The sequence below is a fragment of the Mesitornis unicolor genome, unplaced genomic scaffold (genome assembly GCF_000695765.1).
Source record: "Mesitornis unicolor isolate BGI_N332 unplaced genomic scaffold, ASM69576v1 scaffold24647, whole genome shotgun sequence".
Taxonomy (NCBI): Eukaryota; Metazoa; Chordata; class Aves; order Mesitornithiformes; family Mesitornithidae; genus Mesitornis; species Mesitornis unicolor.
In genome coordinates, this window is record NW_010197575.1 from 53,018 (window position 1) to 77,795 (window position 24,778).

At 39.0% G+C, this 24,778-nt stretch overlaps 1 protein-coding gene across 1 annotated transcript; it reads right to left on the minus strand.

Annotated features, from left to right (window-relative positions):
* Window positions 1-138: 138 nt before the first annotated feature.
* On the minus strand, window positions 139-22,242 carry BCAT1 (branched chain amino-acid transaminase 1, cytosolic; the record flags this gene model as incomplete). The annotated part of the gene is made up of 9 exons (XM_010188845.1): window positions 139-471; window positions 6,068-6,142; window positions 7,279-7,419; window positions 8,969-9,054; window positions 14,355-14,497; window positions 15,486-15,649; window positions 17,654-17,773; window positions 18,670-18,780; window positions 22,042-22,242. Coding segments are annotated over 9 exons (1,083 nt in total), but the record flags the coding sequence as incomplete, so codon positions are not given.
* Between the last annotated feature and the right edge of the window lie 2,536 nt (window positions 22,243-24,778).

Below are 24,778 nucleotides of genomic sequence, written 5' to 3' on the forward strand. Positions count from 1 at the left end.
AACTGTTTTCTGAACACAGAGCAAAAGGCAGTATAACGTCAATAGAACCCTGTGGCCAACTAACGGGCAATGTCTTTGTGTTACATGGCAACGTGCTCTGCAGGGGATGGCAGATAAAACAAACCAAACAGACTGAAGAGCAGTTGAAGAGCGTTTTACAATTCTTAGACTATACATAAGACATGAGGAGGCACTAAGAAAATCATTAGGAAAGTTCTATTGCTAACATTTAGCACCTCTACCAAGAAGACAGGCCTCTACTAACAGGATTACAGTAGAAATCAAAATGACTGTGTTCACATTCACTCGATTGTGGAAACAATCATCCTGGGGAGCAAATTCATACACAAACTATGCTATGCACAGGCAGCTACAGAAGTTGTCATTATTCATGTCTGTTCTGTCTGAAAGGTCTGTATTCTTCCACCTTCATGACACCAGCACTGCCCAATCACTGTCTTCTCTTCCATACTGAAACAAAGCAAAAATGAAGCTTAAAAATAAAAGTTAAAAGTAACAGTGTACAATTGCAATAAATTCTTAGGTTTATCCTCAGAAAGATTCATATCCATCACCTCTGATAGTAGTTTACATTATTTCACAGAATCACAGAACGTTAGGGATTGGAAGGGACCTCAAAAGATCACCTAGTCCAATCCCCCTGCCGGAGCAGGAACACCTAGATGAGGTTACACAGGAAGGCATCCAGGCGGGTTTTGAATGTCTCCAGAGAAGGAGACTCCACAACCTCTCTGGGCAGCCTGTTCCAGTGCTCTGTTACCCTCACTGAGAAGAAGTTTCTTCTCAAATTTAAGTGGAACCTCCTGTGTTCCAGCTTGTGTCCGTTTCTAATTTCTAATGCCTTTCCTTCTGTCTTTGATTTGAGCAAAGCTTAAAGGCAGCTTGAAGCTTTATCCATCTTCCAATAAGTAGACTAGGAAGACATGATACTGATACTCACTAGAGAGCACACAGAATAGCCCTGCTTCACTAGAGTTTTCCATCAATTTGATACCGTTATTCCCCAAGGCCAGTTCACTAATTCATTCATAAGTATGCCCCTGCTCAAGCTCCAATAAACAAACACATTTGTTGGTATTCCTTTTTATTTTCAAGGTGGCTTTTTATTACAGCATTCTGATTGAATGTTAAATAAAACCAATCACAAATACCACAGAGTACAATTAGAGAGAACTGTAACCCAGATAAAGCAAATCATCTTTCCATATGCAAAACAACAGGATCACCAGGCAGAAATGAAGACAACTTACCACATGGAGCTGTATCCCTTCCAGGGGAGGATACAGTCCCACGGCAGCACTTTTGGTTGTTAAATTGGCTCCATGTTCTAAAGCTCTTTGTCACCAGCCCCATAAACAATGCTCCAGAGAGCCCCAAAAAGGCACACAGGGCTCAAGTACGTAAGCAGAGGTGGACAGACTAGTGGCAGATGTAAATTGGGAGTTCTTTCCCTCATAGTACCATGTTCAGGGAGCTTGAAAACACTTTTCTCAAGGGAATAGAGACTGGTTTTAGGCTTTATGTAAGCTGAAAAGATCAATTGATAATTTCTCCAGAGAGGATAAAGGAAATTCCTCCAATCCAGGTTCTGCATCAACAGGAAAGGAGATAAAGGGACAATAAAGCAGGTAAAAGGCAACATCTCCAAATCAGGCTGAGGCAGAAAAAACAAACTTCTGGATCTACAAAGGAATGACATCCAGTTTGCTTGTGTTTTACTCCTTACTGCAGCAGGTAAAGCCTCTACATGACCTGCACATGTATCATAGCTACTTTTACTTTTCATTACTAATTCTGCTGCTTCTGCTCTGCAGTCTGCAATGTGGTTGACTAAACACTGGTATGGTGCTGCACAAGACCTTGGATGAGCTACTTGCTCGAAAGATTTCCAGCTTACATTCCCAGATGTCAGTGTGGTCACCTTGGGAAGTCTAACCAAGGAAAGCAGATGTATCATTAGTTTAACCACAAAGCACTGGATTGCCCTAATGTAAGGTATTTTTGTTGCAGATCGGGGCAAAGAGAGAAAAAACAGATGGTTTTGACCTTCCCATCACTGCTTCTCAGAGAAAAGGTGGCACCCCCACCTCCCCCAAACCAGAGAGCAGGCAAAGGCCAGGAGATTATGTGTAAATTTTGCTGGCTTTAGGAACTAGTTTTGTCTAACGCTCTAATGCTGACTTCAGAAACTGCAAGAGCTGGTCTGAGTTGCCATTTGACAACAGTTTGAACCTGCTTCCAGAATTAAAAGGGGAATAAAGGTGTTATACCACAATCAAAATGTTTTCACTCTGAAAATAAAAGCAGATTTAGCTTCCTTTTATGATTCTGTCAAAGATTTTGTGACCTCAGGCTAGTCAATCCCAGCCCTCTTTTCCTCCCCCACAAATCCTGCTTTGTAAAAATTAACACATCCATTCTCCTTCCCTGGTTGTTTTCCACTGACCTACCCATTTAGATTGTGCAATTTTGAGAAAGACAGGGTTTTTGAACAAATGTCTATTCACTACTGTCTTGACTGCAGTGTTTAATATATCATGTAGTATAAACAGTATCTCGCCTTCTATCCATCCCTTCCAAGTTGCATCCTGATCTACACTTCAAAGGGTATAGCAAAGGCATGTTTATTCTGAAAGCATGGAATGCAAAACCACAAAAGCAGCTGAGTAGTATTTCAGCAAGTGTACTCCCAGAGAAAAGAATCTCATCTCTAATTCTTCTAACTCAAGTGGTTATAGAAGACTGTACTATGACTAATTCATTCATAAGCACACCATTAATGTATACAATGCAAAATATTTAATCTAAAATCTTTTTATCAGCCTTTAGTAATCACGATTTCCACTCAGTGATAGGAAGAGAAATGTATATTGCAGTGCTCCTACTGTCTCTCTCAATTGCCATGAGAAATGGAATCAGTTCTGCCTATGAATTTCCGATTTGTCACTCTAGCTCTGGTTCCACCGAACAGCTGTTCATATCCAAAGAAATCCTGTTGAACACTGAAGACTTGCAAAAGAACAATGAGCAGCATGAAAACAAGCTTGGAAACACAATAATGAAGGTAATCTGAAAATGTTAAACAAGCATGTATTGTACACAAGGGAATCGGTATAATGATATTAGATATGGAGTACTGCACCTCTTGGTCACAGGTTCAAATGCAAGACAATGTTGATACTGAGAATTTTTATTTTTTTTACAAATGTCCATTGTCCAACATGAAATGTATACATTGCACTAGTTCAGGCAATAGCACAGAGACCAGAGCTGTGTTTGGCTGTGAGTTCTATTGTATTTCATTCTTCAGAACTTGAATGTTCATTGGAATAACATCCTCAGACTGCTCAAATGCTATGGCAATAGTCCAACGATACTGCAAAGAGATCTTTTTTTTCCCTTCCTGCTCTTTGTGAAAGATCCTGAAAACTCCCCTGACATTTTAAGAATATTAAATATTACATTTTGTGTGTTGCAGCATTGTTTTCTGTATGACAACCTGAGGTCCATTTAGATATCAGCTCATCTCTCCACAGATAGAAAAGTGCAGAAACACTATCAGCAACCACTGATTGACTCTTAAGAGAGAAGCAGACATAATTCTCATTAAAATCATGTTTCTAACGATAAAGTCTTCTAACTCTCCTGGCTTTTTTAAAGAAGGAAGAAAACCCAGAGGTAAACACATATATAATATTTCAGCACCTTTCAGGAGTGATGGATTTACTCTTGAAATGTAACTAATGTACACATGGTATGTACATAATGGTAAGGCGAAAAGGTCCATATGCATAGTTATAAAGTGAAAAGGTCTGAGAAAGATAACAGTTAGAAACAATCCACAATTTTTCAGCCTCCTTCCGAGCCTTTGTTGGGGGTGGAAAAGCAGGGTGACTGAGGAGGGCATGGGAGGAAGCCTCGGGGATCAGGCTGGATAAATTTGTCTTAATAATTCACTCACTGTCTATTGGCCAAGGGAGAAAGACACATATTCCAGTGTTGCCTTCTGAAACAGAATTCTGGATTTCACAAGCCAGTATTCTAGAGAAGACAGTTGCTTGTCTCATGAAACAAACTACTAAGGCAGAATCTATTCCCACACATAACACTGAACAAGGAGCTAGAACTAGCTTCAGCTCTTCGTGATGCTGAGCGGTTTCATGACTGCCATTAGGAGTGGTCAGTGGAGACTCAAACTGATCACAAATTGTTGAAGGTCCTAATATATATTGCAAAAGCATCACCTAGACATCAGAAGGTAGCACAGGAGTTACACAAGTGCTTCGAGTCGCTAAAGATAGATACTGAACTTACTGACAAGATGGCTTTCATACAGAGAAGAGTGCTATGGAAACAGTATGTAACACAATGAAATGTAAGTAAAATCAGCTCATAGTCAGTCCCTGTATCTGGACATTCAACAAGAAGAAAATAGTGATGGACACCAACTGTTAGTTTAGATAGAGGTATCAGGCACTTGAGAAGGATTAAATAAAACTTGCATGTAGTGAGATTCTAGAGAAAGGCTACTGGGTTTTCTCATATAGTAAGACGATAAAAATGTTACATGCATCTGAGCTGAGAACATTGATTACTAAGCCTCTCCTTCCCCTCAACAAATAAAATCTACACCCAAAGGTGCCTATGCTTCTTCCTAGCTAGCAGTCCTACTGTTTGAAGAGAGAGACCCAGATTCCAAGCCACTAGAGTCAGCACAGCTAAAACAGCAGAATCATGATGGGGGAGTGTCTCTTTTGCCCTCATGAAAGTTGTCTCAGCTGCCAACACAAAGGTATCAGAATATCAGGAATTGTTTCCTCCCAGAATTGCAGCCAGAAATGTCCAATACCATTCTAAAGAACAAGAGATGCTGATCCCATGACATCCTCCTAGTTAAGAAAAGTCAAGCGGTCTTGCTGCATCATTTCAGCTAGAAGTCTTAGCGGGGAGGGGAAGGGGAAAAAAGTAGTTATGCTGGGGACTAGCAGCTGTGAGAGATGAAAACATGCAGAGAAACAAGAATACAGAAGAAACACTGAAATTATATGAGACAGCCTGACTTCCTCTTGTCTAAGACTGTTTCACCCTACTTGAATTAAGCAATGAAAAAAACTACACAGTGAATAGCAATGGATTTAAACTTCAGACTTTCTGATCATTTTATGGGATTTCTGATTATTTTATGGAATTCATAGAGTTGCTATGTGGTGCAGTACATCTCACCATCATCCAAGAATACTCTTAGTTCAGAGCTTACATGCAGGAACATAAAAATTTTAGTAGCAAATCTAAGAACCTCTTGAGCCAAAAGCTAAGAATGTAGAACAATAACCGTCAGACTTGATTTGAAGAAATCATGACAATACCATCAAGGAGCTGCTCTCACATCTTAAATAAAGGGGTTTGTAACTTGGGAAAGGCTACTCCTATCCCCAAATTCCCCACACCATAAACTAAGCTAAATAAGGAAAAGAAAACAGGCAATGAAGAGAAGAAGGGCTATCATGTTTTGATTATTGACTTTAACTGAAATTGTACTGACTTCTATGGTCAGACATGGAGATCAAGCACAGATTTCAAATAGACTTCGATATTTAGCAGATCACAGAGGAAGGAACTGTTGTAAGAACAGTAAGTGACTGTGTGATTGGAAAGATGCCAAGAAACAGAAATGGTGTTCAGCTGGCTGCACATAGTGAATGATTACTACTTCCTCCATCTCTTTATTGATTAGCCTATATTCATTTGTGATCATTGCTATTAACGTGCTTCATCTATTTTTTCCCTTAAAAAGAAATCTGTAACAACAGTACTGTATTTCTCTGATAACAGTAATATCTTTCAACTCTCATCCAGCTTCCAAGATGAACAAGGAAAAAAATATATTGCTCTTCATCCATATCATACTTTCTCAAGAGGAAAAAAAAAATCAACAGATTAACCACAGTGCCTGTAGCACCACTATTAAAAAGATTTTTTTTTTCTGATGTTTTCAAACATTCACCTTTTATTATTTTATCTGGTTAAAGAAGAGGAAGTACCTTACCTGAATATCAGTCATCTTATTCAGGAAACGGGTTGTTAACTGAGGTCCATTCTCCATAGTTGGAATGTGCAAATGCTGACATCAAATAAAGAAGGGCCAGAGGAGGGAGAGAGAGAAAATAATATGTAATAATAGCTTTATATACATATGAATACCTTAGGGTCACCAAGACCTTTAATAAATATTTATCAAGTTTTCTAGTCTGCCTTACAAGTGGACAAGAATTGCTGTAATGTTTTCTATAGAAGGGCAGGCTGAGTCAGGGAAAAGTTAGCTCAGTTGAACTGTTATGCTGTTTCTAAACAAAGGTTAATCTAAGCCTTCTAAAAAGATATGTCCAAAACGTAGAGTATGTTGTACAGGCAAGAGTAGTAACACTATATGCAGTATTTAATCTCAAAGTATATAATGTAGAAACACAACAGGTGCATTTATAGTACTTCTCATCACTCAGTACCTGGATGTCTCTCATATTATCTTAGCATCTGCTAATATAAATACATTGATTCCATCTTACTAACTCAAAGTTTATCACCTTACAGATATTTACTGTACTTGTCATATTTAATAGAACAAAGCACATCCATATACGCAGCTGTAATAACCCAGCCTTCTGAACTAACTTTGTGCTGGCTAAATAGCATCAAGACAGGTTAACAGGCTGAATGCCTGTGGAATTCCACCTGTGCAGGAGAAATCTCCCATATGTTGTGTAGTGTAGGTGGAAGCAGCTGTGCACACTTCTGAAACAGCTCTTCCATCAGAACTGGGTTCCCTTCCACAAGGGGTGAAGAGATGAACATAAGAAGAATGCAGTGCCTCAGAAATTTGGTTCCCTGCAAAAGTCTTTCCCCTCTTCACCTCTCCCAGGTGCCTTAATTTTGAAAAAAATGTTTAATAAAAGAAATGTGGGAGAATGTATTTTTCTAGATTTTCAAACAGGTTGGGAACTTTCCCCCTGCCCCAGGAATTGAGATTTTATGATTTGAACTAATAAAAACCCCAGAAGATAAGAGAGAAAGTTCTCTTCTGACATATTAGTAACTCACTTGAGAAACAAAATACTGACTGTTCATCTTTCCAGGAGCCTCTGGCAGCACTTCTTTTCTATCTCACTTGTTTTTTTGCCCCATCTGCAATTAATTATGATAAAACTCTGAAGAAAAAAAGAAAAGAAAAAAAAAGGAAAAAAAAGAGAGACATTTTCTTACCTTGCCTTTATATAAAATGTTAGAGATGGGACATACAATACAAGCTGTTCCAGCACCAAACATCTCCTTTACTCTGTCCTCTTCCAAGGCCGTTGTCAGGTCATTCATGGTGATGTATCGCTCAGACACTTTAAATTCTCCCTGTACAAGAAGAATCAACCATAAAATTATTTTAAAAAATTGTATTTTTGTTTTCCATGTTAAAACATCTCTAACAGAACTATTAGCCTAGTGGCAAACAGTCAAGTTTCGGCTGTGATCTTGTGATTTTTTCAAATCTCTCAGTATTACACAGGATAGACTCTAATCAAAAGAATGACCTTCAAGAAAGCAGGTGGTTTGCCAGAAATGCAAGCTCACCTTTCCTTCTGGCAGGGATTTTGACAGGAGACTTGCCACAATAACGGAGATGGATACATTTTGGCAGGATCAAGGCCTCAGATAACAAGGACAAAAATAAACATCAAACTTTTAAATTTTCATTTAATGAATTTATGTGGACATTTTTGTCCAATCAAACCAAACTAAAGCTTAGCTCTTGTTTTGTATGTAAGCTTTTTAATGTGAAACAGAGATGCTTACGATAGCAGAAAACCTGATCAGCTCTGGTCAGGACAGTATTTGTAGAGAGAGAGGCAGGGACACTATGCTATGTAAGCAGAGATTCAAATAGGTTAGGGAATGGAGGTCAGGAAGAAGAGAACAATCTTTGTGAGAGTAGGAGACACTTAAGTATTCAAGAGGACTGAGAGGATAGTCTGGTATCTCACAAGCAAACTCTATCAACTGGGAATATGTGACTTGTAAAGGAGATGGGGCTGAGAAGTGTTCATGCATATCTGCACTAGGGGAGTACCAGTACAAATAAAGATGCATAAGAGTTCAGTGCAGGTCAACAAGTGGCACAAAGTACGTGCCTAGCCCTCCACTGCAAGTTATATTCAAGTGGTATAACTGTGAACTGTATTTCAGGAAGTCTTTCAGCTACAAGTGGTTGGAAGCCGAGTTAATACCAGGGGGAAAGTATCACACATGCCTGTGTTATTCCTGTCACTCCTCACTAAACATAAGCCTGCCCAAAACCAGGAGACAGGATACTGGGCTTGATGAGTCTTTGGCTGTATAGCATCTTACTCAAGCCATAATAAAACCATTGAATGGAGTACAGGTAGAGTGAGTAGCTTGCTGCATTTCAAGATATGAGTGTACAAGTGTCCAAATAAGTACTTGAATGCCTGCACTACAGAACTGGAATCTGGAAGCAAGCAGATTACTTCAAGACTGTGGCTGGATTTTAGGCTGCATGCCAGTTATTAGAAATACGTGTGGAACCATGAGAACCAAATGGAGAAATAGTGTGCTGATGACTGAAGTATAGCTGTGGTCATGCATGGTAATTCTTTGTTTCCTTGCTTGAAGTTGCTAGTACCAGTGGATTTAATAAGAATTTTCATGTTAAATACTACACAGAGCTACTGTAACAATCTTGGTATTGTTCTGTGTGACAGGTATGGGTATTCTGATGATGTTGCTGGGAAGCTATGAATTAGCATGCCCTCAGCTTCCATTTAGGTTAAAGGATTTGACCAGATAAGTTGAACTTCAAGGTACTGAGCACCAGGAATGCTTATATTCATCAATGTTATAACATGATAGTTGAAAACATTACTGGCAAGGTCAAAACACTCACCCAGACACGTGCGAGATCCAAAATGCTTTGTCTTGTCACTCCTGGAAGGATGATGCCATCTAAAGGTGGAGTTGCTAGTTCATTTTCTGTCAAACACAAAAGAAATAAAAACACTGGTTGAAAAGCAAAGAAACAAAAATAATGTTTCCTTATACTACATCAAACAAAAAAATTAAAAATAAGTTGAATGATATCAGAAATGTTCCCCACCTGGTAAGATGCAACATTATCAGAGTTCTATAAGAACACAAGCTACACAAATTCAATCCCAATAAGTTGCTGTTTAGTGTTTGGAACCTTCTGAGTACACTTCAGTGAGTGGGGAAGAAACACATTTAATACATCAATAAATACATGGCTAAAGACTAGTAGTAGTTTTTATGCCTGAGTGTTTTATAGATTCACTGTATAACTACTGGGAACCACTGAATGGCTCATTCTTCAAATTCAGAATAGAAAAGCACAAGGGAAAAGCCATGCCTAATAATCCTAGGCCAGATCGTGACTTTCCCTGAACTGCTTTACTTAATTTAGGAATATGCAGTTCAGCATACCTACTTCCTCGCATTAATATGAAAAACCTACTAGAAATTTAGAGACTCATTTACTGAACAAGCAAAGCAGTCAAAACCTTGCCAAATGCATCTTGAGAGGAGAATTTCTTAATGATCTTTTGTTTTAGTCTAGAAATTTTTTGCCCAGTAATTTGCTCTTTACAGAAAAAGAGCAGTCCTAATAAAATTCCAAAAAGCACCAACAATTCAAAACAATAGTTTGGTTTGTTAGCTTGTTTTTCTTGTTTGCTTTTGAAAAAGAATGTGAGGTAAATGTTCATCTAACATAACTAATGAAATGGTAGATAAATGGTAATCCATACTTCGTAAATACTTAAACTGCAACACGGAAGTTTGTCTATAGTCTTTATTCTACAGTCAGCTAGATAACTGTGTGCACAAACATTGCCTGTCAGCCAGTGCATATACAGCTCCAGACTGACCACAGCATGGCCTCTCCTTTGCTCTGCAAGAGGGAGCTTTGGGAGCTCAGGAAAGAGAAGATAAATAAATGGAATTGTTCAATGAATCTGTTCATTCTCTTGGGAAATGTCTGTTACCTTAATGCAGCCACCCCTGGATTTATTCATTTGGACTAGAAGTTTTTCCTACCTATGCTTCTGTGTTCCTTTCATGAGGATCCATGCACATTTAAGTAATAGATGTAAACTACCATGCCAAAATGCATTAAAAAGCTGCCCTAGAACAGACTATGTTTTCTGCATTGGTTTGACTAACCAATAATGCCATTCCCTAACCTATCCCAGACTCTTAAGTACAGCAGTGGTCTCTTTTTTCTCATACAGTCAGGAAAAATAGCTTTCCTTTTTTGGAGTGTATCTAGCATAACTCCTAATCATGATGCCTGTCTGGTCCTTATTCTGGTGCAACTATCAAAAGAAGAGGACTTAAAAACTTTCCATGAGTCACAGGGCTCACCTGAAAACCTGATATTCTGCATTTGTGACCCAGTCGGATACAAGTGCTCCCCTTTCTCTAACAGAAAGCTTCAAATAATGTGGACCTTAATACCAAAGATTGTCACTAAACACCAGATAATGTTCTCTATTTAGTCATGTTGCCACAGATCTTGGCCAGGACCTGTTTAAGCTCAACAACAGATATTAATTGATTTGAGCTAGTTTGAAAAGGTGCCAGGCCAAACCAGGTGCCAAACAGTACTGAGCAGACAGGACATGGGAGTCTCAAAATATTTCAAACAGCCTGCTTTGTAGAATTTTGTCAAATATACATATGATGCCTACCAGCCTGGGGCCACCCAAAGAACATCTGCTCCCCTGGTATCCGGCAGAGATAATAATGCTATACAACATGGCATGCCAAAAAGCTCGTCCTCTCTGTGAATTGATGCCAAACCAAGCTCCATATGACATCAGTTTGTCCATCTCCAAAAAAACACAACTGTGAGCTCACAGACTCCATTTGCTTCTGAAATATTTTGATGGGCTAGAAGCCCTAAAATGTACAGTGGCCAAAAATGGGGGCAAAGGCATTTGAAGGAAAATGTCAGGGTTTCTCTTCAGTTGACTACTGCTACTGTTAGAGTAGTAGCACTATCAGTCCAGAGCCTCATTACAACAGACATGGTAGAGGCCTGCTGCAGCAATGGAACTCCAGAGTGTTTAAAGCAATTTTTAAAATGAAGTCTTGCATATTTCACAGCTTCCATTTTTACACACCTGTATTTACAAACATATAGCAGATAAGATTCCAGACATGGGATGTCTTCAATACTAGCCACTCTGTAACAGCACTGAGACACTCACCAAAATATATTTTACCAAAATGATAACAGGTAACAAATGAACTTCAGGGTCAAGGAGAACCCAGGAAACCCTGATTTCACTATTATTAACAGCTGACTTCCTCTCCCAGTTTGTTGTGGACCTTTCCATTTGTTTCTCCTAATTTCCTTAGGCTTTTCCTCTACTCTCCCCTCATGCAATCATTCTGTCTTCACACCTCTGTTGATTTGCTCTCTCAATTATTTTCCCCTCCTTTTCTTTGTCTACCACCTCACTCTGCTGCTGCTCTCCCTCTATGCTATTGCTATGGCTTTCTATTAGAGCAGAAGGTATGATCCTTATTTGGTTAGTAGTCTACTTGTACAAGATACTTCTACAGCACAAATTATCCTCCACCTACAGAACACTAAGCAAACTTGCCTCATATTCTACCTGACTGTTCCAGAATATATTTTAACATACTTAATTTTGAATTTATGTAAGCTATTTTGAAGTGGGCATTATTAATCTCCGTTTTAATAACAGCACAAAAATATTAATGTTTGAATGCTACTCACAATGCCTTAACATTAAAGCTAGAAGTAGAGCCCAGATGGTTTCAAATCATTCTGAAGAAACCGAATTTTTGGAAAGTGAACATAGATTTCACTGTTAGCAACCTTCAGGTCGGACATATGTTTACATTTTAGGGTTTTCCATAAAGTCTATCTTCTAGGTAGAAGAACAAACATTATTAAAGCAAACGAGTTTCAGTGTTAACAGATCTTGGGATTGTTATGTGCTCTGAAGAGGCAGGTAGAAGGGACTGCAGGGTGACCAGAATTTTCACTTTGTGAACATAAACCATAAGCAGTGTTTGTTTGATGAATGAAATATCACACTCCTCTATTTGTGCAACAACAGGGATTGTGATTTGCTTATATTATAAGCCTCAGCCAGAGCAGCATACAAGAGCAGCATGGAGCATGTAATGTGATTTTACCGGAAATTGAGTCATTCCCTCCTCTACTCCGTACCTGACATTACAAATGAAACATTTTTCCAGGCTTCTCCTGTCACCTAAGACATGTCATGTTTAGTCACAACTCTGTAGCTGAAAATGTATAGCAAAGGCTTACAAGAAAAACCTACTCTCACTGGAAGCACAGATGTTCTCTGGTCTAGACTTTACTGGGTTGGGTCTTTGATTTGTTATATACCAAGGAGAGCAGTTCAGACTACTCTGCAGTGACCTCTGAAGACACAATAAAGGGCATTTTCTTTTTGATGATGATCTATAATTTCTGCCTCACTATTTTTATGTTGGATCCTTCTCTCAGCTGCAGAATTTGCATAACAAAACACAACCACAGCCTAAGTAAGTATCCTTTGTGAAGGAACAGAACATAACAGCAAACACTTTTAAAATCACAATGTAAAGTCATAGGCACGTAAGTGATGACACACATCGGCAGCAAGAGTGATTCTCAACCAAAGATATCATAAATTAAGAATTCATCAACATGCTGGGAGACAGCAAAGTGCTCCAATGGTGCTAATGACCATGTTGTGTGAGATGGCAGGTTTGCCAGTATATGGTTAGCTTGGGTGGTGTGAATTACAAGTTGTTTGCTACAACCACCTCACAATAGCACTATTCAGTAGTGCACTGGTAACGCAGTGATTGGCAGATCTTTGGAACAGTATGGTGCTGCAGCTGGATAACTCCAGCATATTCCTGGTTTAAGTACAATGAGAACATTGAATTCTAATTATGTTCCCCCTTCAGTGTCCTTTCCCTGGGCAGAATGAGCCAAAATCTATTTTTGTTTCTCTCCAGTGAAGTTATAAAAGGTGTGAATTTGGAGATCTAGCTACACTGACAAATCTACTGCTGCTGTAACAAGAAGAATTCTCATATTTATAGTTTCATTCACAAGACTTCACAGACTCATTCAACTCTGAGGGAGTATCCTCTTCTTACAAAAGTGGTGAAGATTTTTCAGAAGAACAAGTAAGAAACTGGAGATGGGAGTCAGGTGGCTGGATTCCTGTTACCCTACGCTATCCAAAGCACACTGCTGTCCCTAGAGAATAGCTGAGCACTGTCAGAAAAATGCCAGTTTTCAAGAGTACCTATGCCACTGTGATGAAATCAGAATCTGAATCCTGCATTTGCTGCCATGAAAAAATTCAGCAACACTTCATCTTCATGGAGGGCCAGCACTTATGGAAGTCAGGAGGTGTCCTTTTATTCACTTGCCTATCTGTTGGCTCAATCTTTTAAGGACTCAGAATCATGTAGTCCTCTGAACCAGTTCCCAGGCACACATATTACTTCTCAAGCACTGAACACTTGCATGCCCAGTGGGTGTTTTTGAGATGCCTAAATAGTTGGCTGCTCATTACCTAGATAGTTTTCTAATCAGCATGTACATTGCTCAGAGATGACTGTAGGTACAAAGGGGTAAAAATGGCTTCAAGAATGATAGTACATCTTGAAAACATCATTTGAGCATCAGTGATGTGAAACACTAACTGATAAGTTTCTCTCTCTCTGCCTCCACTGGACAGAACTCCAAGTTCTTCGGAGAGACACATTCTTCATCAGTTGGATACTGAAATACTTCTGGCTATGCTTCTGGAGCATTCGAGTTGCCAGAAGGTGATTATGGGAACCACTCATGCCCAAAGCCACAGAGTTTGAAGAGTTACACACCATAAGATCTCTTTAGTATGTCTGCATTGTTTCTGACCCAACAACTCCTTCAAGATCAAGCACGCTGCTAAAGATTACAGCAAAGCTGCAGTGACCTTGTGTATGGCTAGACTATACCCTTCTGAGCACATGGACGACCCAACAGTGTAGTATGTTATCAGTAGGCAGTACTCACAGCTGCTCCAGAACCTCCTCTTTCACAGTGGTGTAACTAACAGTCACCTATTAGTTTTCAGAAAAGAATAGGCATTTCCATTGTTAAATCATCTTCATTAAAAACTTTATGATATGCATTCTAATAACCATTTTGTGGATTACAGTCCCAGCTGTCTACTCTGCTAAAGTTTTCATGTTTTGTGTTACAATACCTCCATCTTCATTTATCCAGTAGAGAAACAGATTCATTGTTCCAACTTCAGTTATTTGGTGATCTTCTCCATAGAGCCACAAAACCTGCTGGCAGCCTAACTCCAGGGCTTCTTGTTGGGCATAAATAGAAGAACCATAATTCCTTCCAGAAACAAAAAGAAAGAGCAAACAGTTATGAGTATCTGGTTTGCTATTTTCTAATTTCTATGAAAGGTTGTGTGCACATCTACCTTACGAACAAGTGCTTTGCATAGTACATGCTTGTCCCCAAAATATTTTCACTTGAAGTACTCTGCTAGTTTTTTAATACATCTTTTGTATTTACAACCCAAAAACTTTGAAGAGCTCAACAGCATCAACAACTCAAACATATCCATCCAAATTGACTTTAAAAAAAACTCTTGATCCATTTTCTGGACATTCTAATAATTGCAATTAGACACCTTAGGAAAGTGTCTAAGCTTTGGGTAAACCAAAGACCAAGGATGTATAACTGAGTCATTTATTTAGCCACATCCAAGTTGCTTGCTCCAGTCAAGTCCTAAGCAGCTTCACTCTACAAGTCAAGTACTTGGACGTTAAAAACTATGTTTCTACCTAACTGGTGCTTGGGCCTAGTTCAGCAGAAAACTACCAGACTACGGTCAAGTCAATGCAGATAACTGTCTCATGCTTTCCCTTAAACACCCATACTCCCCTAGCTAGTTGCAGATGGCTTGTCAGGACAGTCTGCCAAGGAAGGAGGTCAGCAGTCAATGCTGCTCACTGCCTAGTTGGCGGCAGGCTGCTATACTGAATGCTGAATCACCAAAGTGATGTATATAGTTTCAACTTCTGCAAGGGAAACAGCCAAAGTATTACATGGACACCTTCCAGGTCCAGTTCCTCAGCTTAAGATGCTGTAAAATTGTAAAACTATAAAATTGTAAAATAGTCCACTTAGCTGTAATGGCCAAACAAAAAAATGCAACTGAATTCTATAAATATTTGCAAAGTACAATTTGGAAATTTTTGTTATAGTACTTTAACTGCTACATTTAATACCTCTACTTCTGCTGGATTAGATACTTCACTAAAACTCAAATATCCTTTGTGAACTATGTAGAAGATGCAGTATTATGTTTTCTTACGCTCCCAGTTTGCAGTCCCCTGTTCCTCCTTTCCAGGCTCTTACATATTTTGGATCTGCCCATAAGGATATTGGGCTAAAGCTTCCACTTGCAAAGTAAGGGCCCACAGGGCTCAGTATCACATACAGCAGGGCTTTAGTCGGCTTCTTCACTCCGAGGGAAGGCTGAAAATAAGGAATGTAAACAAATCAAAAGTTACTGGTACACTTCACTACAAATATCAGATGCTGCACAATTAGCTTCTGAAACACTTCTTTCGGAGAACTCGAAGCACAGGAGTGTTTTTACCAGGACAATGCAAAGTGCTGCAATGAAGAAAAAGTATTTGTATAACTTCCCCCTATCCAAGCAACGTAACAATCCTAATTTACATACTGTCACCATTCACTTACAGCTGTTTCATTTATCTGTATAGAATTGCAATCTTCTTAAATAGTTTCAAGCTTTTGAGAATTCAGAAACTAGCTTAATCTTTTATGAATCAGCACAATTAGAAAACCTAGTCAGTCTGATATTTTGAATGAACATGTAAGAAACAAGAAAAATATCAAGATCTCAGTTAGTTAATCTTTCTCTTGCTAGAAGTTTTGCTGAAGAAGTAAGGTAAACAGAAATCAAAAGAACCCTCTCAGCATCTAAGGAAGGCATATTTCAACTTCCAGTAATTCCATTATTACACTACTATTTTCCCTCCCAACTATGCTTTGTGCACAATGTTTTGCTTAGGCCTTTGGTCCTAAAGATTTAAGTTCAGTAACTTTTTTTCAATGGAGATCTAATCTTAGAAACCAACAGCGAGCTTGTTCTTTTTACAAGGATGATTTCTCTGAGTGCAGAGTAAATAGTAGCCTGTGTAGTTGCATAGAAGATCCCAAGAATAACGGGCAACCAGCTGTATGTAGCCCTGCTTGAGCAGAGGATTTGGACAAGGTGATCTTCAGAGGTGCCTTTTAACCTAAATCATTGTGTGATCCTGTCAGTCCTGAGCTTTGCAAAGAATCGTGCAGTGAAGCAGTCTCCTACCACAGGATTTAGACTTTGACCAATGCCAGACTTTTCACTTTCACCTTTAAATACTGATTGTGATGACCTGAAGTGTGAGAAGCCATCTCTCAAAGAGGAAGAACAAAAAAAATAATAACTGATACATTCCAGATTATTTTCTGTGCTGTTATGTGAACCATTTCCAGTAGACAATGTCCTTCTCGTAGTGAGGGGCCCAAAACTGAACACCGTGTTCGAGGTGCAGCCTCACTGGTGCCAAGTACAGGGGCAAAATCACTTTCCTGGTCCTGCTAGTCACATTATTTCTGATATAAGCCAAGATGCCATTAGCCTTCTTGGCCACCTGGGCACACTGCTGGCTCATGTTCAGTCGGCTGTCAACCAGCACCCCAGGTCTTTTTCTGCCTGGCCACTTTCTAGACACTCGTCCCCAAGTCTGTAGCGCTGCATAGGGTTGTTGTGACCAAAGTGCAGGACCCAGCACTTGGCCTTGTTCAACCTCATACAGTTGGCCTCAGCCCATCAATCCAGCCTGTCCAGGTCTCTCTGTAGACAGTGTCTACCTTCAAGCAGATCAATGCTCCTACCCAGCTTATTGTCATCTGCAAACTTACTGACGGTGCGCTTGATCCTCTCGTTCAGGTTGTAAATAGAAGATGTTAAATATATCTGTCTTTGATATATTTATATAACACTAAGCCCTGGGGAACACCGCTTGTGACTGGCCTCCAACTGGATTTAACTCCATTCATTTGGGCCTGGCCATTCAGCCAGTTTTTTATCCAGCAAAGAGTAAGTCTATCCAGGCCATGGGCAGCCAGTTTCTTCAGCAGTATGCTGTGGTAAATGCTGTCAAAACAGTGTATCATTTTAGTACAAAACCAAATTTAATCTAAGTTTTGCCATTACCACTCAGAATAGTTAATCGGACTTTATTTTCTGTGATCTGAATCACTGCGTCCACTAGGTGGTGGTGTGGTCAACATCAATTTGTGAAGCCGAGCTACAGGTGACAGACGCGTAAGTAAAAAGATAGAGACAATTTTCATCTAAATGGTAATGTTGCTGTCTAGTGAATACTGCTTATTTCCCTGTATGGATGGAGGCTTTTGCCTCGTGCTTAAATGCATAAAAGTTAAGAGGGGAAAAAAAATGTTTCATACCTCAGTTCCAATTAAGGTAGGACGGATATACAGGCTGGCAGCTGTTGAGTATGGGACCCACTCCTTTTCCACTTCCACAAGCTTCCGGATGCACTCTAACAGCTCATTCTGGTCAAAACACTGGGAAGGAAAAGCAAAGGGAGAAAAGCAAATGGAGAAATACAGCCTGAACACTCTTTGATCTTTATAGATGCATATGCTAAGGGAAACACTTCATCAGGATATGTTACAATGACAGTCCTTATAGGTTCGTAGGACTACATCACCGTCCTTGAGTTAATTTCTTACAGAATTTAAGATCCTATGGTCTTTGCTACTGTGCCTTTTTATACAGTATCCTGAATGCTCTCCTGCTGCGCAGCATCCTCCTGAGAGAGCAAAAAGGAGCCACTGACCCCTATTGCCTCCAAAACACAAGGAGAGAACTCCCTGTGCAGCCAACACCTTCACTTTGGCATCCTGCAAGCTATGGCACCACCTCTTCTGTAGAAGAGTGCTTTGGGTTATAACTTCAAGAGACGCACCAAATCTCCCAGTTTTACAAAGCTGCAAAGTTCTTACAGTGATAAAGCTAATAAGTGTGGGAGGAAATTCACTGGTCAATATACAACTGCTAAAAGCAGCATGAAGTTGCTAGCATGACCGAAAATGAAGGTATTCAGAGGCTGAAGGACTTAATTCAAGTGGAAAGAAGGAAAGGAACAACATTAGCACTAGAAAAACTTCATCAGCTGTCTGCATGCAAATAACTGCACAGCAGTGCTCATCCTTCAGAAATAGACTGTATACATTTGAGGCAGTAAGAAGAGAACAAAGAAAGCAAAACACTGCTGTGATTTAAAAGAAAAATACATTTCAAACAGTTCACTGAATAAGATCTCTTAAAAGTTTAACTGAATTATTCAGGAGTTAAAACATTTGATAAATGTTACACTACTGTAAAGTTTCAAAGATCTGCACTCTGAAAATGAAAATATGCTCTGACTTGAGGAGAACAAGATGCCTTGATTACATACTGGCAGAGTTGCTCGTCTTGCTGATCGCGCCATCCTGTCCATGTTGAGAGTTGGCCGGAACAGGCGGATTTTGCCATCCACTCCTCGGTAAGCCTTCATTCCCTCAAAAAGCTACCAAGCCAAAAATGAGGGAAAAGAAATCAAATAATAATTAAGACATGTTATCCCATGATGATCTGTGCAAAAGCAGAACACACTCTTTAGAACTTCACTTTCCTGCTCACAGTACTCAAAGCATAAATACTAACTAGTTAGTCCTTGCAACACACTCCTGTGAGGTAGTATTACTGAAGTTTGTATTACAAAGACAACCTGCCTATACTTCAGCTATATCTTTCTGTGTCAGGGGACTTACTGATAATGATATTTTTCATAATTTTGTTACAACAATTAAAATTTGTAGCATGTGTTTGATTTAAAAATTCCCTTACATCCTGATAGATACCTAAAAGGCTGAGCCAAAAGAGTATTATCTCTTACAGAAAAGATGTATAGAATTTAACTATATATATTAATAATTTTTAAGGTTCTCTCCAAAACATATTTTGTTAGGAAGCATAGAATAAGGTATTTAAGGGAACTCTGTTGCAGTTTTTGCTGCAGTCGTAGCAAAATCTTGGTCACTTATTTCCCCCATATATCCCTACACTGTGAAAGGGGAGTTAGCTAGCACAAGAGATAGATTCATCCACCTTACACTAGAGGAAGAATGCATTAAAATGTTTTATCTGTACTTAACATGAAACTTAAAATAGTTGTCATTATCCCATTAAACTGCAGAACCCAGATGACTTGTGTTGACAATCGATTTACAAGAAACCCTTAGCCCACCAGTGCCCTTCCAGTAGAATCCTCTACAGAATCTCCTAAGTACAGCAAAAAACATATACCCACAAAATACTCAGTTATTTTCAGTTACAGATTTATAATTTCCAGTTATAGACAGAAAACACATGTATTATATAAGCTCACATTACTATATACATATATACAAGTATTATTTAGATTGAAATACTATAAAGGCTCACTTATGCTTATAGACAAGAGTTCAGATTTTTAGAATTTTTCTTAAGCATTTCTTTTTTCATTAAGTATGTGCTATGAATTTAACTGCATCACTGCTGTCAGACTCTTCCTGACTGTTTCACAAAAAATGGCTGGAAATACATTTTATGTGGTTGGAAGTCTACATATGCAGGTTTTTTATTTGGAAAAAAGACTTCTGTATTTGTGTATAAGTAATTTTTGTCAAATACTCAATTTTATTATTAATAAATTCTATATAATTTTCCCGTAAGGATCAGTGAAATGCAACGTTTAGAAAGATTTTGTGCAGTCCCATGACAGAACTAGGTCCTTCCACATGACAAATTTTAATTGGGTTGTAACTGGGTTGCAGGAATCCTGACAATTTTCCTTCGTCTACATGCCAACTATGTAGCAGAACCAGAATTAGAACCCAGAACTTCAAAATTTATCTTATTCCTATGGCAATGCCAACCTTATTAAAAGCTTTGCTCGCAGTTTTGAAAAAGAAATTGTTCCTAAGATAGACACTGTAGCTACAATTAAAAAAAAACCTTTAATAAAGGATGACATAGCTGGTGATGTGGTTGATACTTCGATATGATTTTTATTGGGCCAGTTACTGACTAATGCCACATTTCGGTAATGCTACTTTCTTATCACAGAACATTTGTTTCCCCCCACCCTTCTCCCAAACACATTCACAGAACTTTTGATGAGAGGGAAGAGGAAGGAATGTTACTAAGATTTGATAATGATCTGAGAGAAGTAAGAATCACATCATTACTGAAACACAAAGCCTTCTCAAGCTGTTAAATCTTTTTCTCCAAAAAGAAATACTTTTAACCTTCCAGAGCTCAGTAAAACCTTTCACTCATTAAAAAGGGAGACAGTGATGTGTTCCAGAAATGTTCAACTTGAATAAAAGCAACTGCTGTAGCTGCTTGATGGTTGGATGCTCCAGTGGTGTGCAAACAATATTATCTGACATCTGTACATCACAGGAGCTGGATCTGGAATTCAGCAGATCCAGACTATTACACTGCACCATGGAGGGCAAGGAGAAAGGGGAGGGAATGCCAAATTTATCATTTTTATTATACCCACTGTGTATTCATTGAGCCACAGCATTGGCACCAGATTCTCCTCTGTCTGTCCTCTTGGCTAGAGGAAACGTGATGCAATAAGGGTAAAAGAATAAAAAAAATGGAAAAAAAATAAGAGCATATTCATATTAGCAACGAATTCAGACTGGGCCAGAGGCCAAGCATTAAAGCATATGTAAGACTGAAATATAAATTTGGGACTCCAGCGTGGTTTCTTACTCCTTGGGCACATCAAGAGCTGCAGTCAGTCACAGGTGCCTGTTGTAATTTGCACAGGACCTTTGGAGACTTGGTGACTAGATGTGGAAAAAACAACAAAAAATGGTGAAGGCAGGAGCTCAGGGACAAACAGCAGGGAAAAGCTTGATGCTTCCCTTGTACTAGTGATTAAAAACATTTTAAAAAAAAGAAAAGAAAAAGAAAAGAAAAAAATAAAAGAAGCACAAGCAACTCCACTAACTTCAGTGGAGACACTTCCATCTACCCAGAATTGGGAGAAGCAGGCTTCCACTTCAGCGTATGTGCCCTACCGAGGCTCTCACACAGATGTGAGCATAGCCAAAGCTGCTCTGGAGACACAAAAGGCAGCTTTAGACAGTAAGCAGCTAAGCACGGAAACTGTTAACCACGCTGGTTTCCGACTTAACATTTCACTTTCCAAAGTTCCTTGCTGTATATTCTCTGCTTAGATACATTTGTATATGCTGAATGTGTCACATTTATTTCAGAGCTCTCCAGATGTGTTCAGAGTTGCAAACAAGCATCTGTCTAATCTGTCCTGCAATCCAAGTCACAAACCTTTAAAACAGCTTAAAATAACTTCTACAAAGTGCATGTTCAGTCCACAAATTAAAGCTACTCTTGGAATGTGACATGGTCTTATCCAGTGCTTCATTAAGTTACATCAGAGACAGTAATTGGGCTGATCCAGAGTCAGTGAATGACAAGGCTTTCTCAAATGAATTTGCCACCACACAATAAAGGGCACACCTTCACTAGACTAGAAGATTAAGTGAGCTGGAATCCACAGACCAGAATTGCTTCGGAGTTATACCAACATAAACATAACCTTGTTGTATATGATTTAATTATTATAGAAGAACATCAGTTAATAAAAAAATGTAACTCAATATTTAGTAAACTTAAGACAGTAGCAGTTCCTGTATTACAAAGCTATGGCTTCAAGAACTAATGAAAAAAAACCCCAACATAGCAGTTTCCAAATCAATTCAGTACTCACTTCTATAGCATAATGCAGAGCTGAAGAAGCTGGATGCAACGAAAGGTTCTCAATTGGCTTAATATAAGGTTTCTCCCATCCTGAAGCCAAGGACCATTCAATTGTCAGCATATTATCAGTGAACACCATTCCAAATACCAAACCACTGGGGTCTGGTTTTTCCTTGAAAATCGTGGCTGGGGTGATAATCAAGTCTGAAGCCTGAAGGAACATGAAAACAAAATGAACTGCATAAAAACAATTAAGTCAGACTGATTTAAAAATTATTCTGCATCAGTGAACATGGACAATGAAGTATTTTATCTGTGGGGACATTTAATAACAGAATAGTTAAAGGCAGCTACCTCTAAGTAGCTGTCAAAGTATTCATGCTGTGTATGCACACATATACACAGTGCTGCTTATACCAGAAGCAATTAACATATTTTGAAGCACTGTCAAGTGGAGGAAGCAGTACAAGATGTAAAAACAGAAAATCAGTGGATGAAAACTTATTGGACATTTAGATTAACACACCTATACAGGTTCCAGAAATGCCCAGTTGCTGTATCTCAGAACACAAGCTGACCACCAGAAATTAATCACCCTCACAGCTAAGTAGGTATGTTACTCTGATTTTCTTTAAATGCATAAAAGCAGTGTGAAAGATCAAAGTCATCAGATTACCTGGGTCACACTAGCTTGTTCATTCACATTCATATTTTCCTAGAAAGATCCCATTAGCAAAGAAGGCTAAATGTTTCCTTGCATTATTAACTGTAGAGACTTTCTCTTACAAGCCATGACTAGCTGCAGAAATGCAGCACGGCTTTTTTGTACTGGTTTTGGCTGGGATAGAGTTAATTTTCTTTATAGTAGCTCATATGGTGTGAATAGTCCTAAAGAACAGCAAAGAAGAAGGGGAAAGCAGGATCTCAGGCATGTCACTTCCCTTTTATACATAGATAGGGGCCAAAAAACTAGAGAGGACTCTGAAGTGGGCAGAGTCTTGATCCACCCTCTCCATTCTATTTCTACACCATCTGATCATTTAGGCTGTGCTGGCCAAAGAGGCAAAGAAGAATTCAACAAAGAACTGTATTTGAAGCTCTGATTTCCTTGCTAACAAGACTCAGAAAGCACTGACGCCCAAGTCAAATCTTACTCCTATATGTTGGGTACATATAGAATAGACTGAAACACAGGTACTTCAGACTACTGTTCAAATGATTTGCATGTGCACTGAAAAGGTGGTTCTGCAAGAGGTATCACTGACTTTGACATTTCAGACTCAGTGCACATTTTGCAACATGAGAAAAAATTAGTAATAAGCTTTTGAAAAAGAATATATACCACCCATCTCTATAAACAAGACGTCCTTAATGAACAATAGCCTATTTTTTATTGATTAGTTAGTTTGTAAATTCTGTTGGGTTGTTTTTTGGGTAGGTTTTTTTTTTTTTTGCTTAATGGCTTAGATGTGAAATTTACTTAGAGCTGGAACACATGTATAGCTAAAAGCTTGATTGAAACTATCTCCAATTATAGGGCTTGTCTGGATATTACAGTGCATTAGCCTGGTTGAACTAATATGTAATCTGATGAAACAAAAATTACTCTTCTTAACTCTTTAGAGTATCCTTTATCTTGCTGACAGTGAACGCTCCAAGGGGAAAAGCACTACTTAATGATGTTCTGAAAATAAAAAATAATTATACCTGACAACCTATTATCATGTGATTTGGGAAAAAAAAAGATATCACAGAAGAGTGTGGATCAAAAGAAAAGCCACAAAGGAATGTTTATAATTATCCACAATGAAAGACTCAGCTTGGGAAAACAGTTATGCAGGAGCAGGATGTCAGTGAGGCTTAAGCAGGGATGCAGAACAGAGTTATATCTTTGGCTTTATCTCTGGACAGAATCACAGCTTCTAAAGAACTCCTACTGCCAGTGGTATTAACAGCTCTCCCTGAAGTCAAGGCTTCTGTCTCATCTCAGGTAATTTTCATTAAGTTAATTACTGTTACAATAAACTGACTTTGGGACTGGAATTATCACATGAAGTCTCATCCCCTAAGAACTTCCATCAGTGTGCCGATTTCTGTTTTTATGCCTCAGTTTGCTACTTCCTCAGTTGTGGTAGCACAACTACTTGAAAGTTAGCACTACAAAACAGTTTTCTAAGCTCATCAGGGTTAATAGCATTTAATTTAAGGATGGGGAAGGATTTTAACCTGGCTCTTCTCATAGGTTCACAAGCACATGTAGAGGTATCACTGAGCTGTAGCTACAAGTGAAGAAACACACTCACTAGGGAGCATTTGGGCTTTCTTTGACCCTGTTCTGCCACAAAAGATATTTCTCCAGATTTGGAGACTTGAGGTTCAAGGGAGTCTTGGACAGAGTCTTTGGCATGTGAGTGATAATTTAATAAAACTATGCTGATGAAATACAAGCACACTGCTATGTTCTAATGGTAATACAAAGAGGATCTCAGGTCTAGAGTCACTCCTGTGCTGGCTCATTTGAGACAAGTGGTGGGCCTAGAGCTCACTTCTGCAAGTTCAATAATATGGGTACTCTTGTGGGATGGGTCGTCACAACAGTACTACATGCTCTGAACAAGAAGGCCACCCGCTGTTTCTGACCTCCTTCAGCATTTAGGGAAACCAGCTTTTGTTCAGGCATTTTGCAAACACCTGACTCAACAATACCAGGTGCAATAAGCTGGGAGGAGTGCCTGACATGCCAGAGG